General features: G+C 48.8%; 8 protein-coding genes across 8 annotated transcripts; 3 read left to right on the top strand and 5 right to left on the bottom strand.

The window, feature by feature from the left end:
- Positions 1-3,738: 3,738 nt before the first annotated feature.
- On the bottom strand, positions 3,739-5,316 carry HETIRDRAFT_379636 (uncharacterized protein). The gene is made up of 3 exons (XM_009544165.1): positions 5,251-5,316; positions 3,951-5,160; positions 3,739-3,898 (listed from the first exon to the last, which is right to left on the bottom strand). The coding sequence occupies exons 2-3, from the start codon at positions 5,146-5,148 to the stop codon at positions 3,780-3,782; spliced, it is 1,317 nt and encodes a 438-aa protein (XP_009542460.1). The 5' UTR covers positions 5,149-5,160; positions 5,251-5,316; the 3' UTR covers positions 3,739-3,779.
- A 1,162-nt stretch (positions 5,317-6,478) lies between these two features.
- On the bottom strand, positions 6,479-8,984 carry HETIRDRAFT_407575 (uncharacterized protein). Its single transcript, XM_009544166.1, has 8 exons — positions 8,688-8,984; positions 8,259-8,620; positions 7,923-8,191; positions 7,809-7,868; positions 7,586-7,756; positions 7,471-7,534; positions 7,349-7,418; positions 6,479-7,300 (listed from the first exon to the last, which is right to left on the bottom strand). The coding sequence occupies exons 1-8, from the start codon at positions 8,960-8,962 to the stop codon at positions 6,619-6,621; spliced, it is 1,953 nt and encodes a 650-aa protein (XP_009542461.1). The 5' UTR covers positions 8,963-8,984; the 3' UTR covers positions 6,479-6,618.
- A 330-nt stretch (positions 8,985-9,314) lies between these two features.
- On the bottom strand, positions 9,315-11,105 carry HETIRDRAFT_407577 (uncharacterized protein). Its single transcript, XM_009544167.1, has 8 exons — positions 10,967-11,105; positions 10,869-10,914; positions 10,284-10,810; positions 10,166-10,231; positions 9,972-10,106; positions 9,792-9,913; positions 9,533-9,737; positions 9,315-9,482 (listed from the first exon to the last, which is right to left on the bottom strand). The coding sequence occupies exons 1-8, from the start codon at positions 11,078-11,080 to the stop codon at positions 9,447-9,449; spliced, it is 1,251 nt and encodes a 416-aa protein (XP_009542462.1). The 5' UTR covers positions 11,081-11,105; the 3' UTR covers positions 9,315-9,446.
- Positions 11,106-11,488: 383 nt separating this feature from the next.
- HETIRDRAFT_379644 (uncharacterized protein) lies at positions 11,489-12,440 on the top strand (the record flags this gene model as incomplete). Its single annotated transcript, XM_009544168.1, has 3 exons — positions 11,489-11,725; positions 11,778-11,858; positions 11,909-12,440. 3 exons carry the CDS (start codon positions 11,489-11,491, stop codon positions 12,389-12,391), a joined length of 801 nt encoding a protein of 266 aa, XP_009542463.1. The 3' UTR covers positions 12,392-12,440.
- Positions 12,441-12,891: 451 nt separating this feature from the next.
- Positions 12,892-14,476, top strand: HETIRDRAFT_309881 (uncharacterized protein; the record flags this gene model as incomplete). Its single annotated transcript, XM_009544169.1, has 7 exons — positions 12,892-13,176; positions 13,239-13,651; positions 13,700-13,784; positions 13,836-13,956; positions 14,013-14,219; positions 14,268-14,324; positions 14,385-14,476. The coding sequence occupies 7 exons, from the start codon at positions 12,892-12,894 to the stop codon at positions 14,474-14,476; spliced, it is 1,260 nt and encodes a 419-aa protein (XP_009542464.1).
- A 245-nt stretch (positions 14,477-14,721) lies between these two features.
- On the bottom strand, positions 14,722-17,177 carry HETIRDRAFT_432303 (uncharacterized protein; the record flags this gene model as incomplete). The annotated part of the gene is made up of 6 exons (XM_009544170.1): positions 14,722-15,787; positions 15,838-16,075; positions 16,132-16,220; positions 16,273-16,730; positions 16,786-16,857; positions 16,912-17,177. 6 exons carry the CDS (start codon positions 17,175-17,177, stop codon positions 14,895-14,897), a joined length of 2,016 nt encoding a protein of 671 aa, XP_009542465.1. The 3' UTR covers positions 14,722-14,894.
- Positions 17,178-17,589: 412 nt separating this feature from the next.
- Positions 17,590-20,194, bottom strand: HETIRDRAFT_60749 (vacuolar H+-ATPase V1 sector, subunit A). The gene is made up of 10 exons (XM_009543557.1): positions 19,974-20,194; positions 19,806-19,925; positions 19,706-19,749; positions 19,551-19,652; positions 19,343-19,483; positions 19,132-19,283; positions 18,925-19,078; positions 18,513-18,868; positions 17,930-18,449; positions 17,590-17,876 (listed from the first exon to the last, which is right to left on the bottom strand). The coding sequence occupies exons 1-10, from the start codon at positions 20,146-20,148 to the stop codon at positions 17,787-17,789; spliced, it is 1,854 nt and encodes a 617-aa protein (XP_009541852.1). The 5' UTR covers positions 20,149-20,194; the 3' UTR covers positions 17,590-17,786.
- A 117-nt stretch (positions 20,195-20,311) lies between these two features.
- On the top strand, positions 20,312-22,423 carry HETIRDRAFT_32539 (AAA ATPase). Its single transcript, XM_009543449.1, has 12 exons — positions 20,312-20,373; positions 20,430-20,443; positions 20,493-20,531; positions 20,583-20,620; positions 20,674-20,755; positions 20,807-21,101; positions 21,158-21,326; positions 21,377-21,753; positions 21,809-21,922; positions 21,984-22,074; positions 22,131-22,234; positions 22,298-22,423. Exons 1-12 carry the CDS (start codon positions 20,360-20,362, stop codon positions 22,320-22,322), a joined length of 1,362 nt encoding a protein of 453 aa, XP_009541744.1. The 5' UTR covers positions 20,312-20,359; the 3' UTR covers positions 22,323-22,423.
- Positions 22,424-23,794: the final 1,371 nt, after the last annotated feature.

Below are 23,794 nucleotides of genomic sequence, written 5' to 3' on the forward strand. Positions count from 1 at the left end.
ATTTTAAATACCAGCTAAGAAGATAATACACTAATGGAAAATAAATAATACACTTTATATAGGGTAAAAACAAATTATGGCACTTATACAATTTAGATTTAGAATGTGTAAAACTATGATTGAGTGTAATATTCAATGAGACTCTACTAGTATAGACACTACCTTAATTTGAAAATTTGATCAAAAACATAATTATGAATAATTAGCTCAAATTAGCATTATTAATAATTATCAATAATTCAGATCTAATAAGAGAGAGGGGTTTTCCAAATAGCCACTAGTGAGGTAGAGAGTAGGGATAAGGGTATATATATGGCATGCCTATGTATAAATAAGCACAAGATTGTTAGAGATAATCTTAATATGCTTGGTGCACATATTTCCTACATAACAAGCAAATATATCATTCTGGCATCACATACCAACATGACTGTTCTTTCCACAGCCCAATAGCTGTGGAAAACACCAAGTTTGAGCATCTTCTATATAACAAGGCAATAAACAATGTGGATAGTGCTAAAAATTATAATATCAATGGTAAGAACAATTGTGTGCTGCATAAGACAATATTGACCACTGCACTAATAGACAAGGTCTATGAGGCTGCATGTAGCACATCCATAAGCCCAACCCTATATGTTATGTCCTGTAGTGTGCAAGGCCAAGGTACTAATGTCTTCATAGTCTCTTGTAGCAGCTGCTAAGCTGCCAACAAAGTGGCTAGGGCATCAATGTATATTTTTCTCTTTCTATATCCCTTGTAAAGGCAGCTGGAAAGTCAGCAAAAGAGTTACAAGATGATGGTGCAGGTATATATAAAGGAGAGTAATATGCTAAAACAGTATAGAATGTGCCACATCTTTACCTTCTCACTGATAGAGCAGTAGTACTTATTATTTCCTACTGCTAATCAAATATTTCTTGGTATGGAATTAGTGCTAATATTATAAAATTAGAAACCAATCCAGTGCTCACAAAGTATTGCTCCCAATTAGAAAATTAGACACTTTTAGATGCTATTAAACGTCTAGATACTTTTAGACACTATTAGATATAATCCGGAGTTTTCCAGATGTAAGGACTTCTTGCTATTAGAGAAGCATATACATATTAGCTGGTCCATTTATCTATCATAATACAATATAAGGCACTCACAAACTACCACTATATTAAAGATCTAGCTAATAAGTGGGTTCTAGAGGCAGTTAGGGTAGGTGCTCTCATTAATATCAAAGATGCTTAGATAGAAGATGCCTGAAGCATAGGAAAGCAAGTGAGCAAAGTGGGTAAGCACACAAAGGAGAGCTAAGCACAAGCTAGTGAGACAAAAAGTAGAAAATAGACAAAGTAGCCACCTATTACTATTGAGGTTCAATATTGGGTATGTCTGAGATAAGGTTAATAGAAAAAAAGAATAAAGAGAGAGAAAAAGAGATTAGAAACAAGAATAGTATTGAATGAGCTAAGGTCAAAGTAGTTGTAGTAGAGGATTGGAAAATAGAAAAAATAGGTTAGAGTCACAGACTCAGGCATGATGCTAAACAAGGACTAATAGGTATTAGTCATCACTCTATACTAACACAAACATTGTGTTTTTGTTGTCACATATTTAGCTCATACTAAATACATTCATCCTATCTTGTTCTACTACTGCCCTATCCTACTCTATTTCTCTTTCAAGTCTTCCACAGGCCATGAGGCTCACTGTTTGTAGCCTTTGATCTATATGCTCTAGCTACGTTGCTAGTTTTGACCCTATAGATATATGCCTGGGCATCTAATATAGCACCTCAATAACCTCTATCCTTACCCTCCCCATATTCTATACTTGTATCCATACCCATGTCTTTGCACACTTATTGCATGCAAAGAACCTAAGCTTTAGTCTGAGCCCAAGCCCCTACTCTACCAGCATACACTGTACTCCTATTATGCTTGTCCTTATTTCCACATAGCCACCCTCTACACAATAACACTGTCCTACCACTACTGCTAATATTTATATTCTCTCCTAATACCAGTATCTGTCATTTACACTTATATTACTATAAACACATGCTTGCATGCATATGCAGCATTCCTAAGCCTAAGCTTAAGCCCAAGTTCAAGTGTGTTGCACCATCCCTAGCATAGGTTCAACTATAGCTGTAAGGAGCTGCTCAAATAGGCTTTTCTTTATCCTCCTTACTTATGTAATTTGTGACCCTATTGTTTGTATCAGCAGGGTCTATAGCAGTCATTGGTAAAGTTGTACTTCTTTTTCCATTCCTTTATATATATTTGGGCTCATCTCATGCACTCTATAGTAGTGCTATTGGTCCATATTTGCCCTTTTAATGCTAGAAATTTGTATCTATAATATAGCATAAAATATATTCTGTATACTTTATAACTATGGTTGCAAGTAACTTTCTAAGAGCTAAAGGTTCCAAGACACTAGCATAGAGCTTTGGTGGGTCTTGTTACTTAAAAGATTTTCAATTTCTTAGCACATGATGTGCTTTTGATAGGCCTTTTGGAATAATTCTAAGAGATACTAGCATATTCTTAAAAATAAAGGGTCTTAATAATATTTAAAATCTCCAAGCAATCTTTCAATGTTAGACAACTATTGATTTCCCAAAAAGAGGCTTTCTAAGAATTATCCAAACTCAGGTCTTGCTATGTAATTTATTTTATCTACAATGTGGTATCAACCTTCTTAACCTTCTATATTATCTGAATTATGGTTCTTGCTTTACCCTATGAAGGGTTTTCTTAAACAAAAATAAAACTTTTTAGAGTCTGGTTAGCAATATATAACAATTTGTAACAATTACTAGCAAATTCTATATAAACACCACAGTTGCTAGCAATTGTTTACAATTGGCAGGTGGTCTCTTATCAGCAATTGTTAGCAATTGTCATCAACTAGGCACTGTTGGCAAGATGTGTCAATTACTGATAATTGCTGACAAACTGCCCTTGATCTTATTGCCAACAATTATTGACAATTGTCCACTATCATAATTGCTTTTTAATCCTGCCCAATCTTGATGTTATATCCACTTTTTAAGCTTTCTTGGTTCTTGTCAGATATTGTTATGCCTTGCTACTCTATCTCTAAGTTATATTAGGGTGCACTATGCCATGCCACCTATGGCCCTAGCTGATTGTCAGCAATTGTTGGATATTGTTGGATTGAGGGCTGTGTTGTAGACTTGGAGATTGTTGACAAATGCTGATAATTGTATGGTATCTGGGAAGAGTTTTTGAGGGGTTGAAAATTTGTGAGTTCTGTAGAATGGAATTGGTAAATTGGCTGCCGGATAAGTTGCACCCAATTGCGGCAATTTGCGACAATCGTGGTCGGACATTGTCGACAATTGACAGCATTTGCCAGGAATTGTTGAGATTTGTTAAAAAACAGATGTTTTTGAGGTAAAAGTTTTGATTTTGTCCGGGTTAGTCCCTCATATTGCCCAGTATTGCGTCACTGCATCGAATTCATACATCTAAGACAGTCGTACGAGCCCCGGTCCTCGTCATCGGCAGACCTTCGGTCACCTTCCGACACACCATCATTCAATGTTTGCCTTACTTAGTATGCTTACTCTTAGGAATAATCATTTGGAAGGCACACATCCCATGCCGTTGGAGACGGCGGAGCGGAGCCTTGGTGTCTCTTCTGTGACAAGACCTAACATCTGTCTAGTCTCCATCAAACCAGAAGAGCCCCGAGTACCAGAATCCTCATTAGGGAATCTACAATTAATCGATTGCTCTCCATTGTTGTATCATTAACAAACGACACATTCATCCTTTGCCTGCTGTCGAGTGGGTCGCGCCATGTTCGCTCGCTTGCTTCCTTGCCGCTTCATCTCTGTCAACCTGTTCATAGCTCGTTTGTTTCCCTGTGCTGTAACAACTTGTTGGTCAAGAGTATTATTTAGAGTGTAGAAAAAACGTACCAGCCGCTCGCATATACCATCGTTTGGCAAATTCAACATCCTGCTTGATACCAATACCAACCTCTGCATAGTAACCAACGGCATACTCAGCCTTGCTCAACCCTTTATTTGCTGCTCTCCTTGCCCACAAATATGCCTCTGAGTCACTTTGTACCAAGACCCCGTCACTTCCTGTCAGGTACCATCCGCTCAGAGCAAGTTCGGCCTCCGAATTTCCCTTCTCCGCAGCTTTGGTATACCATGCTATTGATCTCCGGGGATCAACAGGACATCCAAGAGCTCCATATTCATAACATTGACCAAGCTTGTATTGAGACTGTGTGTATCCCAGATACGCAGCCCGTGTATAGAGCTCCTTCGACTGGAGAGGTTCGTGAGGGATGAACTGGCCGTTCGGTATCTCGTGGAGTAGTGCGAGTTCATGAAGAGCGTGTGGATTCTCCTCGTCCGCCTGCTCGGCCGCGCGCCGTAGCCATCCAATGGCTTCCCTTGGATTTTTTGCCTCCCCAAGAGAACCCTGTAACAAGATCATCCCTAGTTTGTACATGGCAGCGGTATCGCCTAATGATGCTGCCTTGCGATAAAAAGCGGCGGCTCGTGGAGGCTCCTTCCTTGTCCCAGCACCAATCTCATTGCACACCGCGACACGATACGTAGCAGCGGCATGATTTTGTTTCGCAGCCTGAAGGTAGAGGTGATACGCCTTCTCATGATCCACTTGAAGGCCCAGCATACCAGTCCCGTAACAGTTGGCCAAGAAAAATTGTGCTTCATCGTAGGGCTGACCTTGTGTCGCCAAGCGTCGCATTACCTTCAGCGATTCTTGGATGAGGGTATCACGAAATTTGCGGACGGCGCGCTGATCCTTGGCATCTGCTCCTATCTTCTTCGCAGCGTCGATAAGATACTTGCCATAAGCAAAGTGAGCTTCAGGGTCAGGGTCGGCTTTGATGCGCTGACGGTAATTATCGATGTATTCTTTGGTATATGGAGGGGCACGAAGATCAACAGCCTTCGTTTTCTGCGTACGGAGTGTGGCAGAAGCAGTCGTGCCCGTGCGATACAATGGAGATCTTTCCTCAAATTCGGCCTCATCGAGAGACCGAATGGTGGAAGCACTTGAAGTCGGATTGGATGGTTGTATAAATTGAGACGTAGCAATGTCTTGTGAATATAGTACCTGGGTGGGAGGTCCCATGACAGGTGCCGACTGACTGGAGATGAGAGATGTGCTGCTCTGAGAATATTCCGCCGCATGAGCCTGGGCAGTCATAGGATAGGCAGTCGTAGAAGACGCGACTGGGGGTGGACCAACTCCTAGAACGTCAGATGCTGCCGCGTACAAAGGGTTGTACTCGCCGGATTGTGGAAGTCGAGGATGGACGGGGGGGGCGTATCGGTTGGGATAGCCTTGAGTAGGATAACCGTAGGGAGCTTGACCAGCATAATACAAATCCCCGGCAAGGTTGGGATCATTCGTATGGTATTGGGTGGTATGATCGATACCTAGAATATGATCCAGAGCAGGAGTGTAGTTACTATCCTCGTGGCCACTGGAATGAGGGCCAGAACTGTACCCCGAGCGAATTGAGATATTGTCAAACGGTCGTGAACTTTCCTGCTGTGACTGTGAAGAATATGGATATGATGGCGTCCGGTTGGCATTTGGTCGAGAGGGTAGTCCATTGAGGGGTCTTGAGTACATCTGTGATTGCGAATGATGAGACATAGAAGAGCTCGCACGGGGAATAGGATCTCCACGGGGCGTTGGATCTGACGAACGTGACATCGCACTTCCCGCTCGAGTAACAGGATCGTTGAGCTGAAGTGCATGAAATGTATCGAGCGCGGATGTAGGGTCGTATGGTGGTAATGAAGGGAGGGATGGCATCAAGTCCTGTTGTGGCGATTGATGCTGAGATGGCAAAGAAGGCACAGAGCGGTTCTGTAATGCTGTGAAGGAATGACCTGCATCTCGTGAAGCAAGGTTCAGAATACATGAACAAGTCGTAAGGCTTGACTGAGAGGAAATTCTCACCAGGTGGAGCAAGGACATCAGAGTCGTCGTAAACAGTCTCGTCAGGAATTGCACCCAGGTCCGGAGACCATCCTGACTGTGTGTCCGCTTGAACATATCCACGACGGCGACTCGTCCTGAAGCCAGGTTCGGGATCCAAGGTACGATGGTGAGGACGCGATCCAATATCAAGGTGGCTTTGCGCATCGGCCATAGAATCTGAAATGGGTTGTTGTTAAGGCTGTAGTAGTTAGGCCCTGGAGTCAACTTGAAGTACGAAGCTGATATTCCTTTTCAAGTCGACCGGGGGACGCGGGCGATATAGGTCCCAATTTGAGGATGCGGTGACAAGAGAGCAAGAACTGTATTCCTGGCACCTTTAGGTAGCTTTAGGTCTGTCGGCGATAATTCAATCTACGGCCAATCCATCTGTGGGTCATATGGTCGCATTGCACGTGCTGCCTCCCCCAACCGCGGGAACGGCTGAACGGGGAGCTTCCTGAACGGTTCAAAGTCAATCAACAACGCCTGTAGAGCGCTGCGAACCTACTGATATACTATATATCAGCAGCGAGTCCACACATAAGTACTGCGCACTCAAGAGACAGATCACCCTACAAGAAAGCGAGGAATTACAGCAACTAAAATATGTCAAAAGTCCATATGACTATCCTCGTCCGCGAGCAGGTTGTTTAAACGGTTAGGAGGAGAAGTCCAATCCCATTCTTCTATTACTCTCTCCACTCTATGTCGTTCCAACCCCTTCGCTGTTCTTCGCACCTTTACGACGACATGACGCTTTCGATTGACCGCCACACCATCCTCGGCGGATCCAAGAAGCTCCTTGTTCCAATCGAGCCAAGCATCCATCCACCGCTCCTCTTCAAAGTTCGAACGGGTCCTCGACTTTTGTTGGGAGACAATTACCTCTGAAGAGACACCGTCCCAGATTTTCGGCTGGAAATGCCTGAACGTCGAAATAGGGTCCTGGCATGATTCAGGGCTGTTTCTCTCTTCCCGCTTTCGCTTGTACGCCGAAGACTGCTCGTGGTTCCTCGTTAGTCGATCGTCATCCTCATCATCGCTGAAATCGCCCGATGCTAATTTTACTCTCCATCTCAGCTCTCGTGCCACGGCCGAAGCATCCTTGACTTTATCACTAGGCAATTGCTCCCTTGCTTCCCGTTTCGATGCCTCCGGGCCTCGTTCCAAGGCTCGTGCCTCTAACACCAGATATCCGGCCAGCGCATCCAACGATTGTAGGATACGTTCCGAAAACTCTTCTCTGGCTTTGAGGTCTCTCAGGTACCTTTCGCCTACATACCAGCACATTCTACACATTCGTGTCAACGTTTGTCCACATGAGATAGTGTTGACATACTTAGTAAAGAAGGGAAATCTAAACTTCTTTGGCACCCGAGTAACATTCTCAATCTCACGTACTCTGAGTTCTAAGGCGGAGAATTGAGTCGACCGCAGAAAACGACAACATTTTGAACGCACGAATTGCCACATCATATGAGTGCAAAAAATTGCCTCCGAAAACTAATGTATCTATAGGTGTATACTGTCGATCCATCAGCGGAAGACAGTCTGTGAAGATGAAGATATGACGCACGACAGCATGTATCCATCCCGAAGGAATCAGCATGGTGTTACCTTCGCTGAGCTCAACTTTTACAACATTATCCACCATATCGCCTAGCCAAGTATGACTCTGCACGTCTGAACCAGACCAGCGCTCGTACGCAGCAAGATTGGAGGGTGTTGGTCGGATGAAGTAGAATACCTGGATTGGATAGAAAAGTGGATCATATATCGTGACACGTCCATGAACATACCTTCGAACCTCGGAGTATATGGTAATATACCGACGAGCCAGCGAAGTCGATGTGCCAGTCCTACTCGACTTGTGAGCCCATTGTGACTCTACGAAGTAGCACACTGATACGTACGGTCCACGCGCCTGCGACTCCCATCAAGCAATATAATTGGACTTTCGGGTACACCTGTCCAGGCCCTTTCTTGTTATTCGGCCAATACTTCTCCACCCAATCCATCTCCCGCACCAACCGCGGAGGCAATATCTCGTCAGCAAGCTTTGTCCCGGAAACCTCGAGCGATATAACGTTCCGAACTTTGTCACGAGATGCAGATTCTGTCGACCAGTAGCCTGCCCACTTGCCGAGGGTCCAACCTGGAGAATTCGACTGTGAGGCTACATCTATGGCAGAAATCATGCAGACGATCTAAGCATCTAGCATCTTGCCATCAAGAAAGAGACAAAGTACCGATGACCTCAACTGGCGTATCTCTTCCCAAAGTGTCTGCAATGCTCTCAATCGACAGGTCACGTCCGGGCATCTTCATACCCAATCCTTCTGGCTCCTCGATCACAACGGGTTCCCTGAACCCATCGGGATCACCGTTGACCCAGTCCAGATTGACTTGTTCACCATTCAATCGTTTGAAATGGTCTTTTGCGATAGATTTTCCCTGAAGCATGTTTAACCACCTATTTGGGTCCGACGAGCTTAGCCCAGTGTGCATATTGGCGTAGTCATGGGCTAGTTTCTTTCGCGTCGACTTCCGCGCAGGAGGTTTGAGTGTTTTAGTACGAGAGGGATCCTGCTCTTGGCATGATGTGCAAAACCTGATGTAGACGTGTGAAGCATCATTGACGATAACTGAATGCTGCAGCAGCTTTGTGGTAGACGCACCATTTGTCTATGGTGTCCAGATCCCCAGACTCGTTTAAGCATCTCCAATGAAACCAAGCCCTGCATGCGTCGCATCGAATCCAGTTTTCTTTCTTTATAGATGCTAGGTCTTCCACGTTCTCGTTTTTGCAGGCCGGGCATCTGTCGTCATCCGCCCTGGCAGGTTTTGTGACATCTGAGACGGATGTGGCAGAAGAGTGAGGAGAGTCAGCCTTGGGCTCGGGGTCTATATGCGCCGTGGACCGTGTTGTACGACGTCGAGTAGGACGCGCCATGGCCAGCAGCACTGACTTGGTGGTAAGGTTGAAAGCTGCTTAGTGTATGCTCGTTGGATCTCGATTCTCAGGATAGCTTGACTCTTACAGACGTTTCGGCTTCTGCCACATCAATTACGGAATGCTCGACATTTACATGTATTTGGCCTCTTGGTCTCGCCAAGTTCTCGCCACTCAGTCTCCGTGGCTGACCTTACACAGAAAACAGTCGTTCTGTGTATAAGCTCGCCACCGTGTCAACCTTATCAACTCTCTACACGTGAAAGGTTGCACAGCTCTGGTGTCTTGTTGCCTTCAACAAAGCTCGAGCTTCGACTGCCCCATGTGATCACTTGCTCACTTCTGTCCGCTTGTCAGTTGCCGATGGTCGCCCTGTGATCCCGTACGAAAAATACAGTCTGTGATATATGGCATCACGGTTTACAGAACAAGCGATACCTCTTCATCTTCGTTTCTTCTTGTTTCATACTTGTTATCAACCGTTCTACTTCTCACTCAACTCTGCAACACCCGGCAACGTCTGTATGTGTGTTAGCCTATACTATGGACACACGTGGATGAACAACTGACCTTGCCCTCAAGAAGCTCAAGACTGGCACCCCCACCGGTGCTGACGTGACTTAACTTGTCCTCCGCATCATACTGAGCAACAACAGTCGCGGTATCGCCGCCACCGACGATGACGACGGAACCATTCTGGGCGGCAGTGACGTTGGCATTCAAGAGCGACTTTGATCCTTCAGCAAAAGCGGGGAACTCAAAGACACCAGGCGGGCTGGAGAAAAGATGAGTATAGTTGCCGAATCATAGTCCTGTGATATGTACTGACCCATTCCATAAGATCGTCTTAGCCTCCAGGACGGCTTGACGATAAATCTCTCGGCTCTTGGGACCTGCATCAAGGCCCATCCATCCGTCTGGAATACCGTCTACATCTGAGGCAATTCCCGTCTATCTTTCCAAACAATGTCTCGCTCAATGTCGAAGAAGACGCAGGTATGATACGCACGTTTGCATTCTTGTCAAATTTATCCGCAGTGATGTAATCAACGGGGAAGACAAGCTTGACATTATTCTTTTTAGCCTTCTCGATCAGAGAGGCAACTTTCTCGGATCCAGGAGCATCAAAAAGGGAGTCTCCGATCTGATGATACCGTCTGATCTGAGTGCTACAGCCGAGAGCGACATAAATCATAGACTGACAGAAACACCTTCAAGAGTTTTCTTGAACGTGAAGGCCATGCCGCCACAAATGATGAGCGAATCGACCTGTCAGATTGATGATGAGAATGTGACAGTGGCAAAAGAGCGATTTCCTGACCTTGTCGAGCATATTGTCAATCAACTGGATTTTGTCGGAGACCTTAGCACCCCCAAGGATAGCGAGAAAAGGCCTCTCGGGACTCTCGAGTGCTTTAGCAAAGAATTCGAGCTCCTTCTTGACGAGGAATCCAGCAGCACGCTGAGGCAGCTTGATGCCAACCATACTTGAATGGGCACGATGAGCGGTACCAAATGCATCGTTCACATAGACATCCCCAAGTTTTGTGAGACCCTCCCGGAACTCAGTGACCTTTGCTGGATCAGCCTTAGTCTTTGTTCCATCCTTGTTCTTGACGGAACCTTCCTCCTCAATATGGAACCGCAAGTTCTCGAGGAGAATGACGGAGCCTTGTGTAGCGGAGGAGACAGCCTTCTCAACATCGGGTCCCACACAATCAGAAAGAAAAGTAACAGGCTTGCTGATGAGCTTAGAGAGTTCATGGGAGACAGGCTCGAGGGAATATTTGGAGTTCGGCCGTCCATCTGGGCGACCAAGATGAGACATCAAGATAACCGTGGACGCGCCTAGCTCCATAAGATTGTAATTGTAAGATCTGTGACAGTGGTTCCACAGTTGGCTTACCGTTCTCGAGAGCGTATTTGATCGTCGGCAGCGCTGCAACGATACGCTATACAATATGCATTATGTTAGGACCATGAGAGACACAAAAAGGGACGTACGGCGGGGTTGGTGATTTTGCCGTCCTGCATAGGGACATTGAAGTCCACGCGAATGAGCACGCGTTTGCCCGTGAGGTCAAGGTCGGTCACAGCGAGCTTGTTAGAAAGAGACATTGTGGTGATCAAGAGTGAAGGAGAGATCGATGAGAAGGTGCTCTATTATCGCAACCTTGGGCTCGGCATAGGCCAGGTCCAGTCGCGGACCGTCTGGGACCCTATTGCGTCATGGACATTCCTGTGTCAGATCTTCTTAAAAAGGGTTAGTTCTCTCCAAGCATCACGCTTTTGTCACGTAGATCGTGATAAATGAGTGACATTGGTACCATATTCGTCCTTGTTCAGTCTGACCGCAGGGCTTCCATAGAAAACCCCAGGCTCTGCGCGCAGTGTAATGTAAGCATCCCACAGGTACGTCAAACGCCTCTAAACGTCTTCAACAACCATCCTGCAGGAGGACTTCAGAACTGTGTGCTTTCGAGTGTTCAGAACTCCAACTTTGCTCCAGGCAGAGAAACTGGTCTTATGAAAACCTCCGACCCTCCTATAAACTCTCTGGGGCTCGATCTCGAAGACCCCACAGTGTCTTCATCGTCCGACATTCCGCACTTTATACCCGATCCCAGCGCAGATGATACTTCCCTTACTGAAATTGCTGCTGACGAGGCCGAGAAATCCGTCTCCGCTGACGATGTCAAACCGCGAGACAAGAAGAAACCGTATGTAAATCTGGAGCGTGTGAAGACTGGAGGTATTCCTCGAGTATGTCTATGCTGCTCAATACTCTTCGACATCCCGTTCACATCTTCTCTAGGATAAGCTGAGTGACGAAGAGCTTGCCGAGAGAATAAACCGCATCAGAGAACAGAATGAAAAGATCAAGCAGCGACGATTGGTATGGGATGCAGCTTCATGGTCATTAGTGAAGTGCTCATCATTCCTTAGGATGTCCAAGCAGATGAGGCGGCCTTCAAAAAGACGCAGGAGGTCGAACGCGTTAGGCAGGCTAAGACGCGAAGAGTGCAAGAAAGTGTCGACCGCACCCGAGAACAGAATGCACGGCGCAAAATGGACAAAATCCAGCATAGAGAGTGGGATTCAGGGAAGAAAGGGGTAGGGGAGTGGGGTAAGTCCCAAAGCGTGCAGCCTGTTGCGACCGAGACCGTCAAGATATCCCCCATCTCGCCAAGCAGACCAGATGCTGAAAAGGGTGACGGGGACCACGTCGACACAGAGCTCTCTCCTCCAACGTCGCCGCGTTCACGAGGGAGTGGAAGAAGTAGGGGCAGAGGTGAGGGTCGGCGCGGAAGGGGCCGTGGACGAGGGCAAGGTGCATCAAATGAGGATGTAATTAATGTACAACAAGATTCAGAGCAAGCTGCTAGTGGGACTACAGCGGCCCCTCTCATTACGGATCCTGCAGTCTGATTGTAATATTGTATGCTATACCTTTTTCTTCTGCGACGTTCTCCCGTGTATACCCTTTTACACAAGGTTAGGGGACACTTCATGAAGGACGATCTGAAGCCTCTTGTAGGCTATCGAGATGTGTCGTGACTTGGTCAATTCGTCCCTTGAGGCAATGCAACCCATTAGAGCAGACCATGTGAGATACAGTGTAAGTCACAAGAAGGAAACCCCTCGGCCAAGGTTTCAGAAACAGCTGTCAACGTTTCAACATGTCAAGATGCGTAAAAGGTAGCATTTATCATATTTGCCCTTTTGCGGACAGGGCAATCTACCATATCAAGAGATAATGCTGAATCTTGCTGCATTTCAGCCAGTCATCATCATGTCGAAAGGACTCAGAAGCCTGTTTTTACGTGTCAAGACAACGACAAGCTTGCAAGTTCGTTCACTAGTTCTGCTATCGGCAAGCAGAGCGAGCTCATATATTGTATACAGATAATATATCACAGCACTGAATGATGTCTCCGCTTCCTCTCATAGCGATCTGCGGAACGACTGGGGTTGGCAAGTCTAAACTTGCTGTCGAGCTTGCTCTTCGACTACGCCAGGAGATTTTCGCGAATGGTTGGAATGGCGCAAGAATCCTGAATGCTGATTCGATGCAAGTCTACGACGGGATGGATGTGATCACCAACAAGCTTCCCGTCTCGGCGAGGCATGGTGTTGAGCACCTTCTGATGAGCTTCAAAAAACCTGGAGAGCAATATGTCGTCGGTCAATGGGTTCATGATGCTATGCAGGCGGTTAGATGTTCTTTTCATGCTTCTGATGTCCAAAAATTTTCATTCATGGCACTCTCCGACAGATAGAGGAGACGCATGCTAGAAGACAGATTCCCATTGTCGTTGGTGGAACATCCTATTGGATCCAACATCTCATATTTCCAGACCGGTTGGCTACAGAACCGATCTCATCTGGCTCAAGCTCTGCCTCCTTCATCTCAGAAGACCTTATAAAATCAACAGCCACATTGCCGTCCGATCTCCTGAATCTTTTCAACAACCTCCCGGAGACACCACCCGTAGCATCCGAAGACCCACAGGCAGCATTTGCTTTGCACTCCCTGCTCTCTACACTTGACCCTGTGGTCGCCGGCCGATGGCATTGGAAAGACACACGGAAGGTCCTGCGAAGCCTAGTCATTACGAGAGACAGTGGGCGAAGACCAAGCGACATATTCTCCGAACAGTCCAAGACAGCGTTGCGCCCTAGGTCGGTGTCCCTATCTTCAATCAGATGCGATTCTCATCATGCTCACATGAATAGATACGACACGCTGTGTTTCTGGTTATATGCAGACCCGAAATCTTTGAATCCTCGTCTTGACAGACGTGTTGAGGAGATGGTTCAGGTTCGGTTCAGACTCTTCTCACGTTAGCGACGTTCAATTCAGCCTTTGCAGCAAGGCCTCTTGGACGAAATACGTACTATGCGAAGCATTGCTTCCCGAGCTCCATCTTCCAGTACGGAAGGGAATAATCAGTCTTCAACAGAATATACGTTGGGAATCTACCAATCAATCGGTAGAAACATCTATGTTTCATCACATCTATTTACTGATGCTCATTTGTAAGAACAGGTTACAGGGAATTCCATGAATACCTCAATGCAGCGTCACCATCAGAGAAAGCGTTTGCAGAAGCTGTCGATGATATGAAGCTCTCCACTCGGAAGTATGCTAAGCGGCAGGTATCTTGGATTCGTAACAAGCTCCTGCCTGCAATGTATGCTGCACAGCCAAGTAAAGAACTAGCCACGGCAGTTGCATATCTGCTAGATGCAACAGGTATGGCATCCATTTATCTGTTTGCAGCCGACTCACAAAGTTTGCTAGAACTTGGAGACCAATGGACAACTAACGTGAAAGAAGTCGCCTTCCAAATCACACAAGGTGTGTCCAATGACAGCCTTACGTGGGCTGCAACATAGCTAACGTTGGCGCATCTGAAAGGGTTCCTGAAACAGGCGCCACTTCCCGACCCTCGCTCGCTATCGATAGCTGCGATGAATATGCTATCCGTGAGGAGCAAACCAGCCAAGTAAGCAGTTCATCTCGTCATACATTTAATGCCAACCGCACTTACACCTTTGCATTCAGTCCCACCGCAGTTCTGGCAGCACGACGCAAGATTGTATGTCCCACATGCACAGTCAATCCGGAACAGCCGGTCATGATTGAGGAACAAACGGAGTGGGTGGTACATCAAAAGACAAGACTGCATCGGCATCTTGCTTCCAAATCAGACCGCGAAGAGAAGGTAAAGGGGATGAGAACGATGGCAGGGAAGGAGCGGGGTGACGAGCAATCAAGTTTATTCGATGTACGCTGATACAGTAAGGAATAATTCGTACATATGATAATTGTTGAATTTGATGAGAATGAAATGAAAGCACTTCGCCGAAAATCATTGGGAAAAATTTAGAGAAAATTCATGTCAATGGTAGGTAGAGTTGTTAAGGGTCACTGCTCGTCTGCCCAAGCCGGCAACCAACTTTCCCAATCCTCCCAATCATCCGCAGCATCATCTACCCAACCGGGACGCGATTCGTCATGATGGTTGCTGAGTGGTCCTTGTCGGGAGTGTGCGCGAGGGTTAAGCACCTTCCCAATGACATGTACTGCACCGTTGCGCGCGGGAATGTCATAGAGGAAGACTGGCTGACCGTTGACGAAAAACTCGGTTGTGTATGATTTGGGGTGATGCGGGCCGGGGAGAGGTAATTTGTGTACACGTTTCACGACACGGACGTGAAGGCTGCTGTTCGAGAGGAGCGTGGGAAGCGTGTAGTTGAAAGCGTACAGATTAGATCCGCCCGGGGCACCTGGGGGTGAAGAAGACGAAGGAGGGCCAATAGGAGGAGCGTGAGGCCTGTGAGGGGATTCGGAGAAGGGTTGAGGTAGCCGACGAGGTCCGCGAGGATGCTCGGACATAGGGGCACCGCAGGGTAGTTCCGGGTGTGGCGCTCGACTGCCAGGGAAAGGACGAGGTGGACTATGGGGGAAATCGGGCATGGGATGATCGCGAGAAGGCTCGCGACCATGAGGTCCGCAAGAGAAATCGGAATGAGGACTCGGCGGCAAATATGAGTGATGAGGACCACGATGGAACCCGAAGAAGGGGAAGAGCGGCTTGCGAGGAATCTCATCGTCTTGTGAATCGTGTGGGTATTCCGGTCTACGGGGCATTCCGTGGGGCGGGGGCAGTGGGATATCGTGCCCAGAAGGAGGGTGTGGATGCCAATCGGACGGGGGCGTCCCGCAATGTGAAGGCAATGTAAGTTCAGGGGCGTTGTGCTCGATAACAATAATATCCATGAACACCTCGGAGTCCGAAGTCACGTTGTATGCGTAGTCTGAAAGAGATGTTTTAGTAAGGCAGAGACGATGAGTTATATAGACTCACCAGTATGCAGGATGAAATCAGGAACTGCGTGAAACGCCAACAGCTTCTTGAGCACATGCTCGCCGAAGGGCGAGAACAGGAAGAGACGAAGTTTCTCGGGTAATCTCTTGAAGGCGGAATTGGAAGGGGCGAAGAAAGTCGACGCCGGAGTGCCTTTGAAAGACCCCTTGTTATCTTTCTCAGGTACATAACGCCAATCGAGATCCTTGGTCAAGTGGACACGCTGAACGGCGGAAGTCTGGATGATATTTAGAATTGCTATGCAAGTTATTAGATCCACATTGGGACACTCACAACAGTAGAAAATATATCGGGGAAATTGAAAAGCTCTTCAAAGATTGACGTGGGTGGGAAAAGAGGATGATTGATGACGTGAATGACGCCTTTGACAGCGTCTATCAGTCATGATGCATGGACGAGGTGGAAGATGCTCACCGTTTAGAGCAGAAACGTCTGGTCTGATGATCTTGGCGTAAAAGTTGACGGTAAGCGCACCGTGAATGATGGGAGGTCCGGAGGCAATACGAAGGCGCAAAGGTTGGCCGCCCAATGTCTCACCAGGGATAGTGAGATTGGTTGCATGAGTAATGTTCACAGCGAGGGTCTGAGCATTCAACTCTGCAGGAATGATGTGGTACAGCAACACTGTCCGGACGATCTTCTGAAGGATCCGCTTGCGACGTTCTTTATCTTCGTCATCATCACCATCGAGAACGCCATCCCCTTTTAAAGGCGATGGGGTATCAAGCGACTCTATGGCGTGTAAAGCGCGCAGGAGATCAAAATTAGGATCGCTCTGCGTCAAGTCGTGGAAACCCAAAGAACTAAGAGAGTCCTCGCGCCTATGGTGAGGGGGGCGAAGCGCCCAATTGGGTGGAGCAAAAAAGGTGATGCTATGGGGAGAGGTGTAAGTTCATGACCATCATGGTTAATAACGTAAAGTGTCACCTGGTGGAGGTGTCTTTCAATATGTCTGCGACGTCTTCAGAGAAGTTGACCAGTTTCAGAAGGTGGGAAAACCTGTGCAAGCGGCGTCAAACGTGAAACGTGATGAAGGGGAATATTCAGACACACTCAGAATTGTCGCTCAGGATGTCGTAGATGGATTTGTGGTGCGACTCCGAAGGAGGCCTCGGCGGCGATGTGAACCTGTCGAAATCATCGAGCTTCCACTGTGCAGGCTCCATCCGACCAGTTGAAAGGACATCGTTGATGTCGTGTGGTTCTTCCGGATGCTGCACGCGGAATGGCCCAGGCAATGCTGCGACCGTCAGACCCGCGGAAAGTACGGTGATGAGGGCGGAGAGCAACATGGTGCTCGTGCAAGAGACGTGCATCATGGTAAACCTCCTGTCGGGCTTTATAAGGGTCTTTGTGAAGCGCACAGTTCCGCGCTTGCCGCCGTCATATCCGCAGTCGATAAGTCGCTCGAAAAGGGTGCGCGTGACGGCGCTGCGGCGGCCTCGACTGCGGACCAGATGAAGGGGTCGCGATCAGATCCAGATCGCCCAGGTTTGTGTGTGTGGTCCTGTGTCGTCTCCTATAACCATGAGTACTAGGTTGCTTGGTCTACGCACCGTCTGTGAACTGCTTGGTTGCACCCAGCGGCTGTGGGCGGATGATGCGACAGACCAGCCCCGTCATTACAGCGCCATCATCGTGACGTCAGTCTGTCGGCTAGCCCACCTGTGGCGTAGTGGCCAATTTGAGTGGCCATCATGTCTCGCTTGTCCTGTTTCACGTGACGACGATGCGTGGACAGTCTACCGCCAGCACTCGTCGCAACACAGCGCACGACATGGGGGGGGTATGGATGTATAATGTAGAAAACTACACATCTTCAAACGAAAAGTCCTCGTTCATCACATTACTGGCCGCCGATACAGCCAGTCAGGCTGCGAGATTGCAGTCGTCTCATCCAAAAGCCGGAAAGCCGCAAATTCATACGCTCACTCCACCAGCGTTCTGAATTTGTCTTGGATTTCTGCGTGGAGGCCGTCGAGCTTCTGCTTGATCGCTTCTTGCCCTTGAGAGGGAGACTAGAAGCCGAGTTTCTGAACATCCGCTTTTAACCAAAAGAAGACTGACGAACCTCGAACTTCATCTGCGACAGCTTGAACATGATATCGCCTGCTGCGTCTTTGATCTTGGCGAACGTAAGATCCCCCTGCGAGACCGCCTTGAGCGCTGCGTCATGAAATCCGACAAAATTGCGCAGCATCGCGCTCGTCTTGTAGAACGGACAGTAGCGATCGTACTCGCTCATGCCGTTCTGCTGCAAGAAATCGTCCTTCAGCATCCGTGCAACCTCGAGCGTGATTTTGTCGTTCTCGCCCAGCGCACTCTTCCCGACCAGTTGCACGATTTCGGCCAAGTCTTCTTCCTTCTGAAGAATCTCTTTCGTCCGCGTGCGCAGCTCAACAAACCCAGGCTCTGTGCTCTCATAGTGCGGCTCGAGCACCTTCGTGTACTTCGAGTACGACAAGTTCCAGTTAACAGAAGGAAAGTGTTTGCGCTGGGCCAGCTTCTTGTCAAGTCCCCAGAAGACCTGGACGATGCCAAGCGTGGCGGACGTAACGGGATCGGAGAAATCACCGCCAGGCGGCGACACACTGCGGTGAGGAGCTCAGCCGCAGCACAAGGACAAAAGAAGTTACGATGGGGGAAAAACTTACGCGCCAACAATAGAGACAGTGCCTTGGCGGACAGGGTTGCCGAGCGCAGTAACTTTTCCGGCGCGCTCGTAGAAAGAGGCGAGTTTGGTACCCAGATAGGCGGGGTAGCCGGAGTCTGCAGGCATCTCTGCCAAACGACCTGAGATCTCACGCAGCGCCTCGGCCCAACGCGATGTCGAGTCGGCCATCATCGAGACATTGGTACCTTGATCACGGAAGTACTCTGCGAGGGTGATTCCTGTGTAGATAGATGCTTCTCGAGCGGCGACAGGCATGTTGGATGTGTTCGCGACGAGCGTCGTGCGCTTCATAATGGGCTCTTGGCGGTCACCGATCTCCATTGTCAGCTCAGGGAACTGGAGATAGCATGGTCAACAAAAAACAATGTTTTAAACGCAAGGAATATCGATACCTCCATCAAGACCTCAGCCATCTCATTTCCGCGCTCGCCACATCCGACGTAGATGATGATGTCGCTGTTGGAGAATTTGGACAGGGCTTGTGAGATGACCGTCTTTCCGCACCCGAAGGCGCCAGGAATGGCGGTAGTTCCTCCTTGTACACATCTGCAATGATCGTGAGGCCTCGTGGTAGTGAGCTGTCCCGCTTGCGCACTTACGGGAATAGAGCGTCTAAGATGCGTTGGCCAGTGAGAAGGGGGTAGTTCGCCGTGTGCTTCTCTGCGACAGGACGTGGTGCACGGACCGGCCACAATTGCATCATTGTATGCTTTGTGGTCTTGCCCTGGAATTCGGTCTCCAAGACAATATCCTTACCCAAGCGCATTAGATGAACGAAATTCCATTGAACATGTCAGATACAGGACGTACGTCAACGGCGTAGCTGCCCTTTTCTGCTATATGTGTGATGGTGCCCATTGCTTTGGGAGATAGCATGATCTTGTGCGCATCGACGAGGGAATTCTCGTATACGCGTCCGAAGATATCACCGCCTGAGACATGATCACCGACCTGGGAAGAGAGGGTAAAAGACAATAAAGCTCGTGCGCTCTGCTTAGGTTTCAAGACAGATACGCACCTGGAAGTTGGTGGGAGTGAATTCCCACTGCAGTGAGCGATCAAGCGCTTCAGTGTTGATTCCACGAGGAATATATATGGATTTCGAAAGTTCTTGAATAGCCTGAGGGGCAGCGATGTGCAAGCTGAAGTATCAAGGGCAAGGATGGGACGTACGCGCAATGGCCGTTGGATACCGTCAACGATATTACCCATCAGACCTATACACGGGATATAAGTACCTCTCTCAATGGACAAACACTTGACGGGTTCCTACCAGGCCCAAGCTCGACACTGAGCGGCTTCCCCGTTCGTAGTACCGGATCTCCGACGGTGACGCCTGAGGTCTCCTCATAGACCTGGATCGTCGCCTTGTCGGCATCAATACGGATGACCTCTGCCCACGCATTAGAATCCGTTAGACTCTAACGCAAGCTCAACGCACCTCCGACGAGCTCATCGTGCCCGACGCGGACAAGCTCGTACATGACACACCCGGTCATGTTTTCTGCTATGACTACAGGCCCGGACACGCCGAAGACCTGACCGAAGCGAGACTCGCGCTCCTCATCTGCGATCTTTGGAAGATTCCGTTTTGCGTTTGGGAGTGCGCCGGCCATCGTCGTCGTTCAAGTCAATAATACAGGTGGAGAACCAGCAAGCTGCGTACTAATCGAGTTATCCGGATCCGGGACCGTGGGAGTCTAGAAGTCGACTTGTCTCTGGCAAAGCCCGAGCACGCGACCAGACTGAGAGTGACGCGTCGTCCATCCATGTTCGCTCGACTACGTTTCTTTATTACCACCACAACCGCCCTCATCGCTGTTCACGATGCCACCTAAAGCGTACGCTATAACTCGTTAAGCGTCATACCCGAGCTGATGTCTTGCCCCTCTCCAAGTGATTGGGAAAAGTGTATGCGTGTCTTTAGAATCAATCAAGCAGGATATTGACTGTGTTTTAGACAACAAGAAGGTGGACGAGAAGGAGGAGAAGATAGTCTGTGAGTGTGCATTATCTATCTTTATTTTCAATACGTTCCGACACACTATAGCTCTGGATGATAGTGACATTCAGATTCTCAAGACTTATGTGTGTATCATGCTTACACACTGGAATCACCCCGAGAGCTTATTTCTCTTCAGGGACAAGGCCCTTACGCGTCACAGCTGAAGAAAATAGACGGCGATATTAAAGACATTCAGAAGCGAATCAATGAGAAGCTGGGTAAGCTATTATACTGAGCGCGTACTTACCAATCTATTAAACCATTTCCAGGCGTGAAGGAATCCGACACCGGTCTCTCATCACCCAACCTCTGGGACCTTCCCGCCGATCGTCAGCGTATGTCTGCACACGCCTTCCAGGTCGCTCGGTGTACGAAGATTATTCCCGTGGACGAGAAGCAAGCAGAGGCAGCTCGAGCTGTGAACCCCGCAGGCGCTGCTCAAGGCCAGAAGGGCGCAGACGAACAAGACAAATATGTCATCAACATCAAACAAATTGCCAAGTTTGTTGTCGGCCTTGGTGATCGTGTAGCGCCATCGGATATTGAGGAGGGTATGCGTGTCGGGTGAGTGTTGCTTGTGTGTTTGAATCAAGGTGCGGTAAGTTAACAGTGACTTACAGCGTAGACCGACATAAATATCAAATCATGATACCTCTTCCCCCGAAGATCGATGCGTCGGTCACATTGATGCAAGTCGAGGAGAAACCAGATGTGACGTACTCGGACATTGGTGGATGCAAGGAGCAGATTGAGAAACTGCGCGAAGTCGTCGAGACACCATTACTTTCTGTGAGTATCTTCGCACTTGAACTAACTTCCTTGCTAGACGATATCTATAGCCAGAGCGTTTCGTCGACCTCGGCATCGATCCGCCGAAGGGGGTCTTACTTTTCGGCCCACCAGGGACTGGCAAGACCTTGTGTGCACGTGCAGTTGCCAACCGGACAGACGCCACGTTCATCCGTGTCATTGGTTCCGAGCTTGTACAGAAATATGTTGGGGAGGGTGCGCGGATGGTTCGTGAGTTGTTTGAGATGGCACGAGGCAAGAAGGCTTGCATCATCTTCTTCGATGAAGTGGACGCCATTGGTGGGACGCGGTTCGACGATGGGGCTGGAGGTGACAATGAAGTACAGCGGACGATGTTGGAGTTGATTAACCAGCTCGATGGGTTTGACCCACGAGGGAACATCAAAGTACTTATGGCGACGAATAGGTGGGTATCGCTGGTTGGCAAGTTTCAGAAACACGCTCAATTCATCCGCATCTAGGCCAGATACCCTTGATCCCGCGCTCCTGCGTCCCGGTCGTCTGGATCGGCGAGTGGAGTTTTCATTACCGGATGCACAAGGCCGAGCGCACATCCTCCGCATCCACTCCCGAAGGTCAGTGATTGTGTTGTTCGTAGTCCAGCGTCTCTTGATGAATTCTCCGATGTCATTCCAGTATGAGCGTCGAGCGGGACATTCGTTTCGACTTGATTGCCCGGTTGTGTCCTAACACAACTGGCGCTGAGCTACGGTCCGTTTCAACCGAGGTAAGAACGTGCTGCGTCATCAGAAGTGTATGAAAATAACGTTCTTTCCCATCAAGGCCGGTATGTTCGCTATTCGCGCTCGGCGGAAGGTTGCCACCGAGCGTGACTTCCTCGATGCTGTTGAGAAGGTAGTCCAGCAAGGCACGAAGTTTTCAAGCACGTAAGTAATCTACTCCACTACCAGAAGGGATCATCTCGCTCAACACTTCTTTCCATTTTGCAGACCTCTCTACCAAGTGTATAACTAGACTCCGCCTGTGTACATTTTCTGTCTATGTTTAATTTAGCTTTCCCTGTCGTTGAGAATGTACATGTACATGTGTGAACAAGAAGCATCTGACATCGAGCCATATTGTCCATTGTGACGCTTGTTCCGCCCGTATAACGAGACTCGGACCGTCATGAGTTTTAGTGACTGCTCTTGCGACAACCATGTTCACTGTGCAACGTTCGTATACCGCGACCTCTCGCAGCAAGTCACGATCAATAGCCATCCGTCGTTTGTCTCACTATCGTCGGACGCCACAGCCAGCGTCGCCAGAACTCTCGCGCTTACTCGCCATCCATGCCCAGCATACACCCAGGCCACTTACTCTAGGTACTCTGCTCTCTTTAGGCCGACCTCTCACTGAGGAGTCGGTATTGCTCTCTGTGGCATATGCACAAGCCGAGATACCTCGTCGTCTCGCGACGCGCATCCGCTCGCTCGAGGGGCTACCGTTCATTGTCGGCACTAACCCGTACATCGCACGCATCCTCGATGGGTTTCGGAAGAGTTTCTTATGGCTCGCGACGTACCCCCGCGTCACTTCACTGCAAGAGAACGCTGAGTTCACGGCGCAGCTCGACACGCTCGTGCACGATCACGCAAACGACATTCCGACGATTGCAAAAGGGTGAGCGCATCCAAAAAGGTCTTCGAAGATGCAGGATTGGCTGAAGTGCACCTGATGTGTTGGTTATTCTCTTAATAGTTTTCAAGAGTGCACACGCTACATGTCCCCCATGCAGATCAGCAGCTTCCTCGATGCCGCCATCCGAAATCGCATTGCGGTGCGTCTGATCGCGGAGCAGCACATTTTGCTGTCACACGTACTTCAGGACTCGGGGCGGAACAGGGACTATGCCGGGGTGGTCGACATGAAATGCTCGCCAGTGGAGATGATCCGGATGTGTGCGTCCTTTGTGAGCGAGCTATGTGAAGCTACCCTGGGTGCCAGTCCGCCGATCGTCATCGACGGCCACACCGATGCCACGTTCGCGTGAGTGCGACGCCTTTTCTTTTCGCAGGGTGTAAACTTCCTCCCCGCGTCCAGATACATTCCTGTCCATCTTGAGTATATCCTGACTGAGATCCTCAAAAACTCTTTTCGCGCAACCGTCGAGCACCACTACAAACAACACGGCAGCTCGACTGTCCACCCCCTCCATCCCGTGCTCATCACCGTCGCGCCACCACCGCACCTCGCCGGCGTGTCTGCATCCTCAGTGCTGTCCCTCCGCATCCGCGATCATGGCGGCGGGGTCTCCCCGTCCAACATGTCGCGCATCTTCTCTTATGCTTTTACGACGGCCGGCCGTGGCGCCTCTCACGACGAAGGCTCGGAAGGCGGGCCCTATGCAGCTCAGCATATCGGTGGGAGCGCCGCGATTGGGGCGGGCAGCAGCGGTGCGGGTGAGGTGAATTTATTTGGGGAGATGACAGGGAAAGGCGTGCAGA

The sequence above is a fragment of the Heterobasidion irregulare genome (assembly GCF_000320585.1).
Source record: "Heterobasidion irregulare TC 32-1 unplaced genomic scaffold scaffold_02, whole genome shotgun sequence".
NCBI classification, from domain to species: Eukaryota; Fungi; Basidiomycota; class Agaricomycetes; order Russulales; family Bondarzewiaceae; genus Heterobasidion; species Heterobasidion irregulare.

Excerpts from the sequence above, each read along its gene's own strand:
- HETIRDRAFT_379636 (XM_009544165.1), bottom strand. The coding sequence starts at position 5,148 with ATGGGACCTCCCACCCAGGTACTATATTCACAAGACATTGCTACGTCT. Across the intron at positions 3,899-3,950 it reads ATGGTATATGCGAGCGGCTG|CACAGGGAAACAAACGAGCT; the intron begins GTACGTTTTTTC and ends AAGTTGTTACAG.
- HETIRDRAFT_407575 (XM_009544166.1), bottom strand. The coding sequence starts at position 8,962 with ATGGCGCGTCCTACTCGACGTCGTACAACACGGTCCACGGCGCATATA. Across the intron at positions 8,192-8,258 it reads TACGCCAGTTGAGGTCATCG|ATGTAGCCTCACAGTCGAAT; the intron begins GTACTTTGTCTC and ends TTTCTGCCATAG. Across the intron at positions 7,757-7,808 it reads ATATACTCCGAGGTTCGAAG|GTATTCTACTTCATCCGACC; the intron begins GTATGTTCATGG and ends TATCCAATCCAG.
- HETIRDRAFT_407577 (XM_009544167.1), bottom strand. The coding sequence starts at position 11,080 with ATGTCTCTTTCTAACAAGCTCGCTGTGACCGACCTTGACCTCACGGGC. Across the intron at positions 10,232-10,283 it reads TTGACAATATGCTCGACAAG|GTCGATTCGCTCATCATTTG; the intron begins GTCAGGAAATCG and ends TCAATCTGACAG. Across the intron at positions 9,483-9,532 it reads TTGAGCTTCTTGAGGGCAAG|ACGTTGCCGGGTGTTGCAGA; the intron begins GTCAGTTGTTCA and ends ACACACATACAG.
- HETIRDRAFT_60749 (XM_009543557.1), bottom strand. The coding sequence starts at position 20,148 with ATGGCCGGCGCACTCCCAAACGCAAAACGGAATCTTCCAAAGATCGCA. Across the intron at positions 19,284-19,342 it reads AGGGCAGCTACGCCGTTGAC|GATATTGTCTTGGAGACCGA; the intron begins GTACGTCCTGTA and ends CGCTTGGGTAAG. Across the intron at positions 17,877-17,929 it reads TGTCGCAGATGAAGTTCGAG|TCTCCCTCTCAAGGGCAAGA; the intron begins GTTCGTCAGTCT and ends CTCGGCTTCTAG.
- HETIRDRAFT_32539 (XM_009543449.1), top strand. Across the intron at positions 20,621-20,673 it reads TTCAGATTCTCAAGACTTAT|GGACAAGGCCCTTACGCGTC; the intron begins GTGTGTATCATG and ends ATTTCTCTTCAG. Across the intron at positions 21,754-21,808 it reads GTACTTATGGCGACGAATAG|GCCAGATACCCTTGATCCCG; the intron begins GTGGGTATCGCT and ends ATCCGCATCTAG.